The sequence below is a fragment of the Camelus dromedarius genome, chromosome 20, assembly GCF_036321535.1.
Source record: "Camelus dromedarius isolate mCamDro1 chromosome 20, mCamDro1.pat, whole genome shotgun sequence".
Classification (NCBI taxonomy): Eukaryota; Metazoa; Chordata; class Mammalia; order Artiodactyla; family Camelidae; genus Camelus; species Camelus dromedarius.
Genome location: NC_087455.1, coordinates 13,800,117 through 13,815,577, shown reverse-complemented (window position 1 = coordinate 13,815,577; position 15,461 = coordinate 13,800,117). Strand labels below are relative to the sequence as shown.

Genomic DNA, 15,461 nt, shown 5'->3' with positions numbered 1-15,461 from the left:
TTATGACCTCAGTCTAATCATGGAAAATAGACAAACCCAAATTTCACCAAATTTACCTTTTGTATTGAATTTTTTTGTCATGTGAATGTATTGTTTATTCAAATAAATTTAAACCAACTTCTCTGGTCTTCATTTCCTTATTTTATTCACAGAACCCTGTCTGCATTAGCTCACTGGTCCACCATCTTTAGTGACACACCGTATCTTCCACTCTTGGCATTTCCATTTGTAAAATTATTCCAGAACAACCAGCTCGTCTGTTTTGAAGTTGTTGCTACTCTTATAAGTAAGTAAATAAGTATAAATAATGACACCAAGAGTAGATTCTTGTACATTTTCCTGATGTCTTTGCACCTTTGCAACGTTTAACAATTCTAGTGTGAGACAGTCAGACATAGAGCATAAAATGGACAGTTTGGACATTTATACATAAATAAACCTTTTTACTTACAATAACATTTGGATGATTGCATTTCAGAAGATACTGTTGTTACAGGTTGAGTTTTGTTAGTAAGGAGGAAGCAGATGCTCCACTTATTGAAAGTCAGTTGTTATTCATAGGTTGCAGGAAGTACATAGAGCATTTAGCACCCAGAACCTAATGTGGCAGGTGTTGGCTGTTATCCTCAGTCTCATCATCCAGAGCTAACATTTATCCAGAACTTTCTGTGTGCCAGGTACCATTCTCAATGTTTTGCCTTTATCAACTCATTTAATCCTTACAGCTGACCATGAGGTAGGTGTTATTTATTGTTATCCCCTTTTTATAGATGAGGAAACTGAGGCACAGAACGCTTAAGTTACCATTGTTAGGTTCATGGCAGAATAAAGATTTGAACTCAGGCAGTCAGAATCTGTAGCTTGTACTCCCAACCATTGTGTTTACTGCTTGATCATTACCACCTACACTAAAAAGTGAGTCATTTTTTTCATATTAGTAAAATCAGCTCAGGTAAATAGTTAATAAACTGGATCCACATTAAACCAAGACTGATTTAACAAAAATAACCAATTTTATATGTATCTTTCTCGTACAAAGTAGAGAAGCACTTAACTAACAATAAAATTCTGAAAAGTGGAAATAAAAAGACCCAAGCATGCATATTGTGAATATTTAAATATGTTTTTCTTTACATATTTTCATTCATTTTATTACATTGCATTTGCTTTAATAAATTTTTACTCATAACTGGAGAAAATATAGGCAAGTATACAAAATAAAAGAAAATTCACTTATATTCCTCTTTCTCAAAGATAATCTTGATAATATATTAGTGAATTTCTCAAAAGAGCATTTCCTCCAAATCATTAAATATCGTCCAAAACATAATTTATTGCCCACAGGATATTTCATTTTATAGGTGCACCATAATTTATCCTCCAGCTATTAGACTTTTAGGATTTTGTTTTGTTTTTTTCTAATTTTTCCACACTTCAGGCAGTTTTTTATTTTTATAATTAAACTACTTTTGTTTAATATGTTGTGTACTTTTATTTGTATAAACTTTGTGAACATTTTGTTTATTATAATATTTGATAAATATTCATGCTCTGATTTCATCTTTTATTGTTGGACATTTAGGTTTCTAATTTTTATGTATTAAAAGTAACAATATCATGACTGTCTTCACATTCATAAATTTTGGGTAGATTCCCAGAATTGGTTTTATTAGGTCATAAAATATGAACATTCTAATTGATTCTGCAAAGAGTTGTACTAGTTTACCCTGCCAATAACACTAAGAGTTGTAAGAGGAAAAAAAAACAAAACAAACAATCCAGTTTAAAAATGGGCAAAGGACTTGAATGGACATTACTCTGTAGAAAATGTACAAATAGCTAATGGCCTATGAAAAGATGCGCAGTATCATCAGTCATTAGGGAAATGCAAATCAAAACTACAGTGAGAACTACTTCTTACCTACTAGGATGGCTATAATTTAAAAAAGAAAGTAACAAGTGCTGGCAAGGATGTGAAAAAATTGAAACTTTCATACATTGCTGATAGAAATGTAGAATGGTACAGTCACTGTCGAAAACAGTTTGGCAGTTCCTCAGAAACTTAAAACATAGAATTACTGTATAATCCCACAGTTGTGCTAAGGATGTCCCCAAAAGAATTGAAAACAGACTCATACACAGATGTTTGTAGCAGCATTATTCCCAGTAGCCAAAAGGTGGAAGCAACCCAAGTATCAGTTAACAGATAAATGGACAAACAATATGTGTATATATACAATGAAATTTTTTTTACATTTTTTTATTGAGTTATAATCATTTTACAATGTTGTGTCAAATTCCAGTGTAGAGCACAATTTTTCAGTTATACATGAATATACATATATTCATTGCCACATTCTTTTTCGCTGTGAGCTACCGCAAGATCTTGTATATATTTCCCTGAGCCATACAGTATAATTTTGTTTATCTATTCTGTATATGCCTGTCAGTACCTACAAATTTTGAACTCCCAGTCTTATACAATGAAATATTCAGCCGTAAAAAACAGTGATGGTCTGACACATGCTACAACATGGATGAACCTTGAAAACATGGTTAGTGAAGCAAGCTAGGCACAAAAGGACAGATTTTTATGAAATTTCACAAATTCACAGGCACAGGAAATGGATTAGAGGTTCAAGGGCCGGGCAAGTGGAAATGGAGTTAATGCTGAATAAGGACAAAGTTTCTGTTTGGGAAAGGATTTTAGAAATAGTGATGGTTGCACAACATTGTGAGTATAATTAATGTCACTGAATTGTACATTAAAAATGGTTAAAATGACAAATTGTATTTTAGAACAAGAAAGGGGATCTTTATTAATGGGCATATTGAAGACAAAAAGTGGATACATTTAAGAACTGCAAAGCCCTTTAATAATACAGAGAGGTAAAGATAAATTTTCAATTTTTTTCTTCATAGTCAATTGGTGTCAACACTGGTTTGAATATTTTCCTAATCCTCCTATCAATATTCTTGGTATGATAGAAAATGTTTTGGCATTTCATGACAAGGAACTCCTGCAACACTTCATAGATCATGATGTAACTTCCCAGGTAAGAAGTGTAAGGTTTTTAGAATAACAACTTATTTTGGAAGCTAACATGGGTTCTAATAGAAATAAAACAGTAATTTCTTGAAAGTATAATAATCAACATACTACTGATGTATTTTTAACAGTATTCCATCCTTTTTCTTCATTAAACTTCTTACCTGACAGTCTGAAGAAGGGCCCAAATTAGGGTAGTTCTTTTCATAATTATGTTTTTAATATAATGATTTTTGTAGCTAAACCAAACATGAGAGCGTTAGCAGTAACTCTAGTAGGACTTTTCCCTGGGGAACTAATACACTTTTTTCTTGTCTATTTTAGCTGTATGCATGGCCTCTTCTTGAAACTGTGTTCTCAGAAGTACTGACAAGAGAGGAGTGGCTCAAATTATTTGATAATGTCTTTTCCAACCATCCTTCATTCCTCCTGATGACCATCGTGGCCTACAACATATGTTCTAGAGCTCCTTTGCTCCATTGTAATCTGAAAGATGATTTTGAGGTACATGTCCTTGTTCTTAAGTAGCAGTTCTCAAATTTCATTTATTTCAGTTGAAAAATCCATGTACTTATTGAGTACCTATTGTATGTCAGGTACTGGTGCTCGGTGGCAAGAATCTAGTGAACAAGTTACCCCACCACATCCTTGCCTTTTCTTGGTTGTAGACAGTTCAGCAGATGGTAGCGGCTGCCTACTAGTCCTAAAATCATAGCTGCAGGAAAGAATCATGATAGCACTGGAGCTTTGTGCTTTTTACCTATTTAAAGTAACAACTGAATAGTTGCTTATTCTGTGCATGAACTTTTCTCTGGCCAGCTGCTCTGTGATAATCTGCATGCTTATTGCACGTGCAGAACAGTAACTATGAGAACTTTGAGGCGTGGCGGATGGTGACTGAAAGAAAGCATTAGAGAAGTGGGGGGGATATAGCTCAGTGCTAGAGTGCCTGCTGAGCATGCACGAGGTCCTGGGTTCAATCCCCAGTACCTCCATTAAAATAAATAAATAAATAAACCTAGCTACCCCCCCCCAAAAAAAAACCCCAAAAGAAAGAATTAGAGCTGGTTTTTAAAAGGGGTGGTTCTTTTGGTAGACAGGATGGATTCAGTTGGTTTTGTTTGTTATTTGTTACTTATTTTGTGGTTCCTGTCAAACTTTATTTTTACTTCATGATCGCAAGATACATACATGTATGTATGTATGTATGTATGTATGTGTATATATATTAGAACTTGGATCTGTCAGCAGAACAAGATAATGTGGAAACATATCAGATATTTTTTAAAAATCAAGCAATTTTCAAAGGCTAATTTATTTTGGAACTTATTTTGGATTTTGAAGAAAAAAAATCCAAGTGGAAGAATTTTTTTTGTTGAAGCATTCTTCTGTTACCAAGAAAGCCTACATTTTGAGTTAAAATTTTAAATGTGTTATTTCACAATTTCATAACATGATTGTAAAATTTTACTACAGTTTGAGAATATGAAACTGGATCTTTAAAACTTGGGTTAAGAAAAGCTTCAGTGAATTTGCAAAACAACAAATCATCTTAAAGATGAATTCACGTTTACATTTTAAAATCTGTTTTAGTTCTACCTATAACTCCTTTGTTAGGTGAATCTCAATTTAAACACAAAGTTTCCTTGCAGTATTTTTTCCACCATCGGAATAACCTGGATATAAGTGCTGTAATTAGAGAAGTTTATCATCTCATGGACACCACACCCACTGACATTCATCCAGACAACATGCTTAACGCTTTTGTGGCGCTGACAAAGGGGCAATACCCAGTATTCAATCAATACCCAAAGTTCATTGTGGACTATCAGACACAGGAACGAGAGAGAATAAGGAATGACGAATTGGATTACTTAAGAGAGAGGTAATCATGGAACAGTTGTTCTTTGATAAAAACAAAATCTGTTACAAATGTAAAGAAAGTTTTTATGAAAAATATATGTAAATTATTAAGTAGTAATGTAAAATCAGTGTTTGAAGGATAGAAATATCTTTAAAGGTATCCTTGCATAGTCAGTCAAGTATACATTTGTGTTTTGGTTTTCTTGGGCTTCAATTACTCAGTTTTCTTGTTTGCATTTAGTTATAATAATAAATATTCTCTACTCAAGGCAGACAGTTGAAGACATGCAAGCTGAGGTAGACCAGCAAAGAGTTGAAGATGAAGCTTGGTACCACAAACAGGAACTGCTTCGTAAAGCTGAAGAAACAAGGAGAGAAATGCTCTTACAAGAAGAGGAGAAGATAATACAACAAAGACAGAGGTATATTTAGCACTTTGAAAAACATCTGGGTATCTGAATGATTTTTATTTCCTTTCATTTTTCATTATAGGAACAGCACTATTTATAGCATTACCCAGCTGTGGTATTCCATTAAGCAAATATTTAAGTTAATTAAAAAATCTGTAAATACCACTTTTCCCCCCAAAATGACAGTGGTAAAATAGAATTTCTAAGCTATACTGAATATGATATAACTTGCACTGATTATTCAGAGGTAGTACAAGATCCAGGGTGCCTTGGAGGATATTATTAGAAACATTATTCTGCAGTGGGCAGAAATGCCTTGGTGTGTGATGCCATGCTGGACCAGTCACCTTCAGTGGAGCACTATTTTTTAAACTGTATTTTAAACATATCTGTGTGACCTGAAAATTGAAACATAAAATGATTGTCTCGTTGTGCATGTCGTATTTTGGAGGACAGGGGAAGAAGTATTAAATGCTTACTCAAAAGTGTGTTAATAAGGCAAAATGTTTGAATTAGTTAAGATAATGAGATGAGCGCTGAGACTAAGCCTAATTGTTGGGAAAATGACTTCTATAAATGTTTATTGATTCTTATTCTTGGATGGGACTTTATGAAACAAATTTCTAGTGTGGGTTAAAAAGAATTGCTGAACTGAGTTATTAGCCTTCTAAAATTCTAAGAGAATAGCATACATAATCTTCGGTAACACTGGAGCATTTTTTTGGCATTCTTTCCTCAGAGAAAGGATATCGATTGTATTGAGATGATCTGAGAAGTACACCTGTTAGAGATCTTTTGAATATGGAAAGAACAGCCAATTGCATATGGACTTGTCATTTTCATGAATGCAGACTTGTTTTGTAATTGGGCATCTTTCATTTATCTGTTGTAAAAACAGCCATGTTATGAAGGCACCAATTAAACTGGGAAAGTGGACCAAGATAGGCAGCAGGCCTTTCATTGTTGTGAAACGTAGTATTTTTCCATTGCAGTCTATGTTCTGAAATGTTTTTATTTGTTCCTCTTGATGTTTTTTGTATGTAAGACTAGCTGCTGTCAAGAGAGAGCTGAAAGTAAAGGAAATGCACCTCCAAGATGCTGCCAGAAGGCGTCTTCTGAAGCTTCAGCAAGATCAACAGGAAATGGAGCTGAGAAGACTGGATGATGAGATGGAGAGAAAGGTTTGTTATTCTTGCCTTTGTACTCATGCACGGTCCTACTGACCCTCATTTAAATGTAGCAGACACCTTCAAGTTTAATATTATTCCTAGAGTCCACAGTGCATGCTAAACAGCCCCTCTAGTTTTATGTAACGTTTCCCCAGCTGTTCTTGTCTGCTGAATTTTACCAACACGTTGATCACCCACTGTGGATTGGGTGCCCCTGAGGAAACACAACTGTCACCCAGATTTGGGTGATGTAGCTATCAAGTGTTAATTGTTAAGTAGTTCAGAAATGCCAGGGAAATTAGGTAGGTTAACTAGTGTCCTTGGTGACTATTTAATATAGAAATATCAATTAACCATGAAGCTAATTGTAAAAGTAGGGGAACTATTCTTTTTTTTTAATTTTTTATTTGTATTTTTGAGGGGGGAGGTAATCAGGTTTGTTTGTTTATTTAACAAAGGTACTGGGGATTGAACCCAGGACCTTATGCATGCTAAGTGTGCATTCCACCACTGAGCCATACCCTCCCCCAAGAAGTACTCTCTTTTAATATAAAAATTAGCACATAGGCAGCATAAAAAATTTCTATTACAAAATATATGGAGTTAAAAATGGACTTTGTCCACTCTTTTCTCATTTCATCCCCAAATATAAATTGTTAAAAAACTGTTACATATCTTTCTCTTTTTATGGTTGCATAGTATTCCATCATATGAATATGTCATAGTTTATTTAACTAATCCTTTGCTGTTGGACATTTATGTTGTTTGCAGAATTTTGCTACACAAAACAGTGCTAGATTGTGCATTCTCAGCACAAATCTTTGAGTATTTGTACATGTGCTTTTTGTTGAGTAAATGCTAAGATATGCCATATTATCCTCCAAAAATGAACCCACTTAAGCTGTTTGAAATGTAAAAGTACATATACCCTGGTCAATTTGGAGTGCATCAGTCTTAATATTTTCCAATCTGATAGGTGATAGGTGAAAAATGGTTTTGTTTTGTTTTGTTTTTCTTGCTAGTGATGTTAACTATCTCTTCATTCACTTATCTTCCATTGTAGAACTGTAAATTGCATATCTAAATCATTCATCCAGTATTCTACCAAGTTACTCTTTTCTTACCAATTTACTTGGGCTCTTTTGTCATTTCGTGTCCAGTAGAAATAGGATGTGAGCCACATGGGCAATTACAAGTTTTCTGATGGGCACATTTAAAAAGTAAGAAGAAACAGGTGAAATTAATTTTAATAGCATTTTATTTAACTCAGTATATTTGAAATTATCATTTGTTTGTGCTAAATCTGAGAAGTCTAGTAGTCAGTTTATACTCCCGGCATATCTCAGTTGGGACGAGTCACAATTTAAATGCTCAGCATCCTCATCGGGCTGGGGGCTGCCGCAGAGCACAGAGTTGGGCTTAATCCCTTTGTCTGTCTTGAGTGTTTTCTTCTGGTCTATGTTACTTGTCTCTAAGAATGTTTATAGTGTCTTTTTTTTTTAATCACGTAAAATATTTAACTTTTGGATAACCAACTTCATTAGTTTTTTATGACTTTTAGGATGTGTGTCATGTTTAGAAAGACCTTCCCATTATAGGTTTTATTACCACTTATGCATATTTTCTTTTAGTTCAACATTTTTCTGTTGTTTTAATCTTTGATTATCTCAAGGGCAACAAACTATCGTGCACCAGCAAATCTGACCCACCTCCTGCTTTGTAATGTTCATGGGTTAGAATAGTTTTAACATTTTCAATGGCTAAAAAAAAGAAAACTCAAAGAATAATATTTCATGATATGAAAACTATATTAAATTTTTTTAAACATGAAATTCAGTTTCGACGACCATAAATATAGTTTTATTGGAACACGGTCACACTTACTCGTTTACAAATTTCTTTGGCTGCTTTTGCACTACCAACAGCGGTGGTGAACAGCTGTGACACAGAGTATGTCCCACAAAGCCTGAAATATTTACCCTCTGGCCCTTTATAGAATAAGTTTGCCAACCCCTGATGTGTCTGAAAATTGAATGTAAGGAGTGAGTTAGGGACCAAGCTTGCTTCTTTCCAAAGGCCAGTCAGTTTTCCCAATGCCATTTGTTGAATGTTAGTAAATTCATTTGCCAGGTGATGGTTATTAAATGTTTACTCTCTTAGATACTTGATCTCGTCCGTTGCTGTCTATTCCTAAGCCAGTACCACACTGTTTGAATAACACCTTTGGAGCGTCTTACTGACTAGTAGGCCCAATTCCCACTATTGGTCTGCCTTTTCAGTTGTCTTCAGTATTCTCAAATGTTTACCATTTTAAATAGATATTGAAAATTTTTTCTGTCTCTCTGTATCCCTGCCTTCTCCCATCTTATTGGAATTTTTATTAGGATTGCATGGAATTTATAAACTAATTCTGACCTCTGCCTCCCCTTCCCGCCTCCTGTCCTACCATCTCCCTCTTCTCATAGTGACCTCTGACCCTGCTGAACTGCAGAAACTTCTCTACTCATGACTCAGGCACCAGCAGGAAAAGACTGCTTGGGTCCAAAGTGACACTTACAACTGACACACACATCTGTTATCAGCCAGCAACATTGATCTGTTTTGCTCTGGTACATAGTTCTTTGCACCTCTGAAAATTCATAAGCAAAAGAGCTCCTGTAATTGAAATTCCTAAAAAGCATTCTTTGCTATGCCAAACGTCTCCTCTGCTTCTTAGCATTATAACTATCCTTGCTTCATAAACTCAGGTATCCCCACCTTTGAGCTACCTGCTTTCTCAATAACCTCTTTAAGTTGAACTGGTTTTCAGTCCATGGTTTTTTCACCCCTTGGATGCATGTCCTTGCACATCCCACGATGTTCTCATTTTTACTGTTTGTGTCTTCAATTACATGTATTTGATAGCGAGTCTACAGTATATAACGCTTTGCCTTATGCATGCAAGTAGTGCGGGCATTAAATGTTGACTGGTTAGGTGAAATGATTACGTTAGATGCCTAATGGGTTAGTTTGTTTTGTTTTGTACTGAAACACATATCATGTTATTCTCACTCCTAAAAAATGAGGACTATTTAGGCAGCCAAGTATTTAAGACAGTTCCTAAGATTCTCTACCTAAACAGTGCCTTATCCAAGCCCTCTAGTGTATGGGACTGAGAAGCTTCCAAGTCATCAACTTTTGGAGAAAGGTGAACTCTAAATTAGCTAAATCCAAGCAGGGCACATACAAGTTGGAATAGTCTACAGTAAATTTTAATTTGGAATTACTAGTTGCCAAACCAAATTTATAAAATATTAGAAATGTAATCAAAAAGAATGTTAAATAAATGTTACATGGAATAAGATCAAACATTTTACATTTTTATCCACTGCAAACTTCAATTGCTCAAGTTTTTCTAACTCATAATGTGGCTAAGGTAATGTGGAAAGAACGGCCATCTGTTCTCCCAGTCTGGGTAGATGAGCGTGTGGTAATTGTGCTTTCTTTTTTAGAAACTTGAGCTTAACTTTAACTCAGACATTATTCCTAGATTCCACAGTGAATGTTAATATATTGTCAATTACTCTGGTTTCAAAAACCCAATACCTATCATTTTAAGTGCTTTTAGTGGGTTGTTCAGATTATGAGATTACAAACTCTGTTAAAAATTATTTTTGTGAATTCAGTTTGTTATTTGGCCATAGGTACATATGAGAGATCGAGAAATTGCTGCCACAGCCAAAGACCTAGAAATGAGACATCTGGAACTTGAATCACAGAAGAGACTTTACGAGAAGGTATAAATCAACTATTTCCAATATAAGAAGAGCAGAGCTTATACAGACTCTTTCTAGACTGTATTTATTCAAGGTTTTTAAATGTTCATTGTATTTGTTTTTCCAGGTAGAGTCTAGTGTCACCCAGGACTGTAAGGTAGCCAGGATGTCTGGATGCACAGTTTGCTGTGATACTCAAATTCATGTTTCTCTTAGCAACTTAGTCTTGTGTCTGAAGAACCAGATGTTAAGTCCCAGATTTTGCCTCAGGATCTTTTACTAACTTACCAAGTTTCCTTATGTCTGTGTAATAGTAACTACAGAATTAACCCAGGACTTCAGAAGGTAAATCAGACAAGCGCTGTGAAGCACTTTAAAGTTGAATCTGCTGGAATCAAGTCAGCAAGGACCGACCTTAGTACATATAATTCAATTTCCAAGACGCTGAAGAAGGGAACTTTGTTACTATAAATATTATTAGTAGGGAAAAGCATGTTATTCATTTATTTTGAAACCATAAGTTTTTACTTCCTTCAGCCCTCTTAAAGTCAGACCATGGGTTTGAAATTAGTGATAACAACTACATAACAGGTAACGTGTATATGATTGATTGTTGCTCACATTAAATATGATTTAGAACAGAGAGTCCATTCGTAACTACAACACTCTTTAAGTTTCTACACTGAACTTTTGCTAACTCGGAGCCCCGGAGGTTTACACTTCCACTAAGCCTCCTATGATTTTGAATTAGAATTAATTCATTTGGACTAAGCTTAAGTTATTTTTACTGGCTAGGAAGGGTGATGGCACCAGGAGGCATGATTTCAGAATTAAGAGAAAATTTGCAAGAAACATACTAAGAATTTCCAAATATTTTTCTCTCATATTCTCAAATATTAACATTTTGCTAAATTTTCATTATCCTTCTCTTTCAATCTATAAACACACACACATTTTTTCCTTAGCTGTTTAAGTTGCAGATACAATGCTTTTTCACCCCTTCATTGCATATTTTATAACAGCAGGGAATCTTTATTACATAATCATACTACAATGGTCAAAATCAGGAAGTTAACACATTATTATCTGTTGTATAAACCTTATTCACATTTTATCACTTGTCCTAAAAATGTCCTTTAGAGTGAAAGGAAATCTAAGATAATCCATTTTTTCAGTTGTCATATCTCTTTATTCTCCTGTAAATTGGAACCATTCCTGAGTCTTGTCTTTGTATTTTATGACATTTATATTTTTGAAGCACATAGGCCAGATATATTGTAGAATGTTCCTCAATTAGCATTTGTTGTTTCCTCATGATAAGATTCAACTCAGGTACTTTTGGCAGGAATCAGGAATGCCAAGTGATGCTTTCCATGTATCATATCATTATTTTTTTTTTGCACACTAAATTTGTTTATTTCTAGCCCGACTGTTTTATATGTACCTTCATGGACTGTCCAAAACAGTAATTTTAGCACTCCTAGAAATTTTAAATAATCTAAGCAGCTCCTGAAGATGAAGTTTTCAGATTCCTCCCCAAGGACATCCTTAGGTCGTCTCTGTGCTCCCGGGTAGTTAAGTATTCCGCTAGCAGCGGTCTGCTTCAAGCATCCATTTTTCACTTGCAGAGTTGGTGATACTCATTCAGTTGCTGCCAGGTTCTGCACCTTGAGATAGTCATCAAGGTCTACACTTTCCTGCGTTGACCAGATGTCACACTGACATGTGCCGTTACGGGGAGAGAGCTTTCTCTTTCACAAGCAAGAAATCCCCGCTTCTTTCAAAAATTCCCTGACATACAGTCGATGACCAATAAACTCAAATGCCCTCAACCCCACTGCCCCATCTCCTGGCGTGGGAACACAGACTGGGGGCCACCTGAGGTCCCACGGACAGTGTGGTACAGGCCAGACCAGGCCATTGCCCTCCACGCATTCCGGGCCCAGGACCCTCGGACCCAGCGTTGCCACGGCCAGCACCTCTAGACTCTGGGCAGCCGCACACCCCTGCCCATCGCCCCAGCCATCGGAGGCCAGGTGGCCATGCGGCCTGAGCCACCCGTCATCCCAGAACCCACAGCTCATTTGTAAAGGAAGCATTTATGTAAGCAAACTAATGGAGAAGACTTCACCTTCTAACAAAACTAATTTGTAAAAATCATGAACTTCATCTGGTCAGTTAAATATAAACATGCTACTGCTGCCTTTTTCAAATTGTCTTTAGTGATTAACGCTATCTGCCAAACTTGCCTCTTACACTAGGTTGATGAAGTGTGTCTAATTCCAAACAAATTATGTTCCAGAAATAGTATTGTGATTACCTCTGTTGGAAGTGTGAGCCCAACATTCCATCTAATTTGAATAAAATCTTTTTTTAACAAAGAGCAAAACTAAGCACAGACAAGTAGACACTGACCTAGGATCCAGAGCCCATCTCCTTCATGTTCTAGAACCTTGTTTCATCGAGTCTGTTTCTCACACTGTCTCGTTGCTTGTGCACGTGGGTGGCCTTCCTCTCGGCATAGTACCAGCCTTGCCGAGATTGCTGTGAGCATTAAGTTAGTTAACACATACATGTCTTTGTCTGGAGTTCCCAGGACTACCCTCAGGTTAAACTCAGCAAAGGTGAAAGGCACGGGGGGTGGAGTCCAGGAGCGACCAGACACAAGCATCTAGTTGTCTGCCCCCGGTGGAGTCATACAGAGAGTATGGCATTTTGCCAGCAAAGATGGGTGACAACACACACGGAGTGGCCAGCCAGGCAGGTTCACCTGAGCTTTGGTGTCCAGGTTTTACTCGGGGGTCAGTCATGTAGGCATGGAGTGTGCACGTGGCTGGCCTTGGTTACTTACTGGGCAGAGGTCAGACGGCGATAGTGTGGCCCAGGGCTCCCACCGCAAATCACGGTGTTAGCATAAACTCTCTGGCGTGGCCCAACGCCTCAGGTATACAGACACTCCTACCAGGCAAGGTACTCCAAGGGCTTAGAACTGGTCACGGGCTAACCTTTTCTTTGGGACGTGCAGGATTACTCCTGCTGCTGGTACGGAGTCAGCCCTTTACTCACAGCGTCTGGCATCTGGCACAGGCTTCCCCCTTGGTCGAAAACGCTCGATCATTTTACAGAATGAATTGACGACTTCCTTCCCCCGTCTGCTTCTTTGAACCACCCCCCCATCTTCATTCCGTCCTCACTGTTTTTGGATTTCCTCTGTTTTCCTCCTGATCCTTAATCTCTGTACAGACATCATTTTATCTCTTTATGAAGTAGCTAGAATTCTGTATTCTGCTTTTCTTATCCCTTTTTTCTTCTTTTTTCTAAATGGCAACATATCTCCATAGTTGTCATCTGTAGCAGCTATTAATGAACCATAACTTACATAAACTTTTCTTCTATTGTTGGAGGTTTAAGTGAATTGTTGCCAATGGGCAATACTCTTTCACACATGTATCTTCTGTGCGTATAATTCAAAAATGTATTTATTTTTAATGAATTATAGAAGCAATTATGCTGCCAATAGATAATTAGAAAAGTAGAAAAAAATTCCTCAATCTCAAATTAGTAGGAACTAGCTGCTAGCATCATCAATAAGGAAAAGCGAAATTATTTGGTACATAGAATTAGTATTTTGCTTTTTTAACTGAAACCTTCATGGGATACTCTTTGCTGTCCTCCCACCAACCGCTGTTCCCAGTAGCACTCACTCCCCGTTCCCCCGCCCCTGGCAAACACTCATTTACTTTCTGTCTGTGGATTTGCTTATTCTGGACATTTCAGGTAAATGAAATTGTACAATATGTAGCCTTTTATGACTGGCTTCTTTCACGTAGCATATTTTCCAGGCTTATCCATGTTGTAGCATGAGTCAGTATTTCATTCCTTTTTGTGGCTGAATTATATTCCATTTTAGGGACAGACCACATTTTGTTCATCCATTTTTCAGTTGGTGGACCGTTCCCGTTTTGGGGCCATGATGTGTAGTGCCGCCATGAGCGTTCACACCCAGCTTTTTGTTTGGACATACTTTTTCAGTTCTCTTAGATACGTAACTAGGAGGGCTGAGTTCCAGTTTCTGTACATTCTTGTGGACAACTGTTACTGTCTGTCCTTTAGATTACAGCCATATTAGTGCGGGTGACGTGGTTCCTTACGTGGTTTTGACTTGCATTTCCCTGATGACTAGTGATATCAGGCATCTTTCCACATGTTCATTGTCCATTTTTATATCTTCTTTGGAGATCATGTGGTTAATGTCTATCCAAAGCATGCAGGGCCATACTTTCTTGGGTTTTAATATGTGTTGTAATTTTTTGCTGAATATTAAATACTTTAAGTAATATAAGATGGCAGTTCTGGAAATCAGATTCTGTTCTCTCCTCAGGGTTTCCTGTTTCTTTGCTTAGTGACTTTTCTGAGTTAATCCTATAAAGTGTCTATTCTTTGTTATGAGTAGCCACTGACGTCTACCCTGGTAGCTCAGTGACTGGACAGAGATTTCCTTGGATCCCTGAACCTGTGAGCCTCTAGTCTTTGCCAGGGAGCTCTGTGCGCATCACGCTGGGGCTCACCTTCATTCAGCACTCAGCTGCCTGGTTACAGCCCTCTTAGATTTCACTTCCTGGTTACGCAGAACCTCAGTTCCCCAGAGTTGAGAGCGTCAGGCCGTCTCAGGTCTGAGCAGTCACACAGCCATTGGCACGTGCACATTTTTACACATGCGTGTGGCCTTCTGAAGTCCCAGAAATCTTCACTGGAGCATTTCAAAGCCCCCTTTAGACATCTAATTCCCCAGCTTTTCTTACAAAGCTCTTTGATTAGCCTGTCATTGGCTCTGTGATCCACTACCTTAGGGGGTCAAGGTGTTCAGCAGTTTCCCCTGATTGTTTTCAGCAGACGTCCCCGGGCTGTAGGTGAGTTCTGAGTCAGACCAAATAAAGACAGCCTTGGGAGTGGGGTCTTCCAAGTCAAATGATGACAGTTCTCTGGGAATGGGAGTTTGAAGGCATTCCAACTCTATCTTGCCCCCTCCATTAGCTGCCAGGCTACTGGTTTTCCAGGCTAATTGCAGAGCTTAGGAGTGGTATAGAGTAGGAATAATTGAAATCATTTAAAATATCATAAAGTTTGTCTTTCTTACTAAGATTCAGCCATTTTTATGAGTAAATGCTCCCTAGGTTGCTACAAGCCTTCAGTTAATTTCCAGGTTCTGAAAAGT

The 15,461-nt window shown here is 37.1% G+C and overlaps 1 protein-coding gene across 3 annotated transcripts in view; it reads left to right on the top strand.

Moving 5' to 3' along the window:
- Positions 1 to 15,461, top strand: part of TBC1D31 (TBC1 domain family member 31) — a 59,430-nt gene that overhangs the window by 31,474 nt on the left and 12,495 nt on the right. For 2 of the 3 annotated variants that reach the window (XM_031439569.2, XM_031439568.2), the window contains exons 11-17: positions 153 to 286; positions 2,923 to 3,056; positions 3,374 to 3,553; positions 4,702 to 4,934; positions 5,182 to 5,334; positions 6,368 to 6,503; positions 10,175 to 10,267. In XM_031439569.2, the coding sequence (XP_031295429.2) occupies positions 153 to 286; positions 2,923 to 3,056; positions 3,374 to 3,553; positions 4,702 to 4,934; positions 5,182 to 5,334; positions 6,368 to 6,503; positions 10,175 to 10,267 (1,063 nt within the window). The remainder of the gene's footprint in view (positions 1 to 152; positions 287 to 2,922; positions 3,057 to 3,373; positions 3,554 to 4,701; positions 4,935 to 5,181; positions 5,335 to 6,367; positions 6,504 to 10,174; positions 10,268 to 15,461) is intronic. The other variant, XM_031439570.2, reaches the window with a different exon arrangement.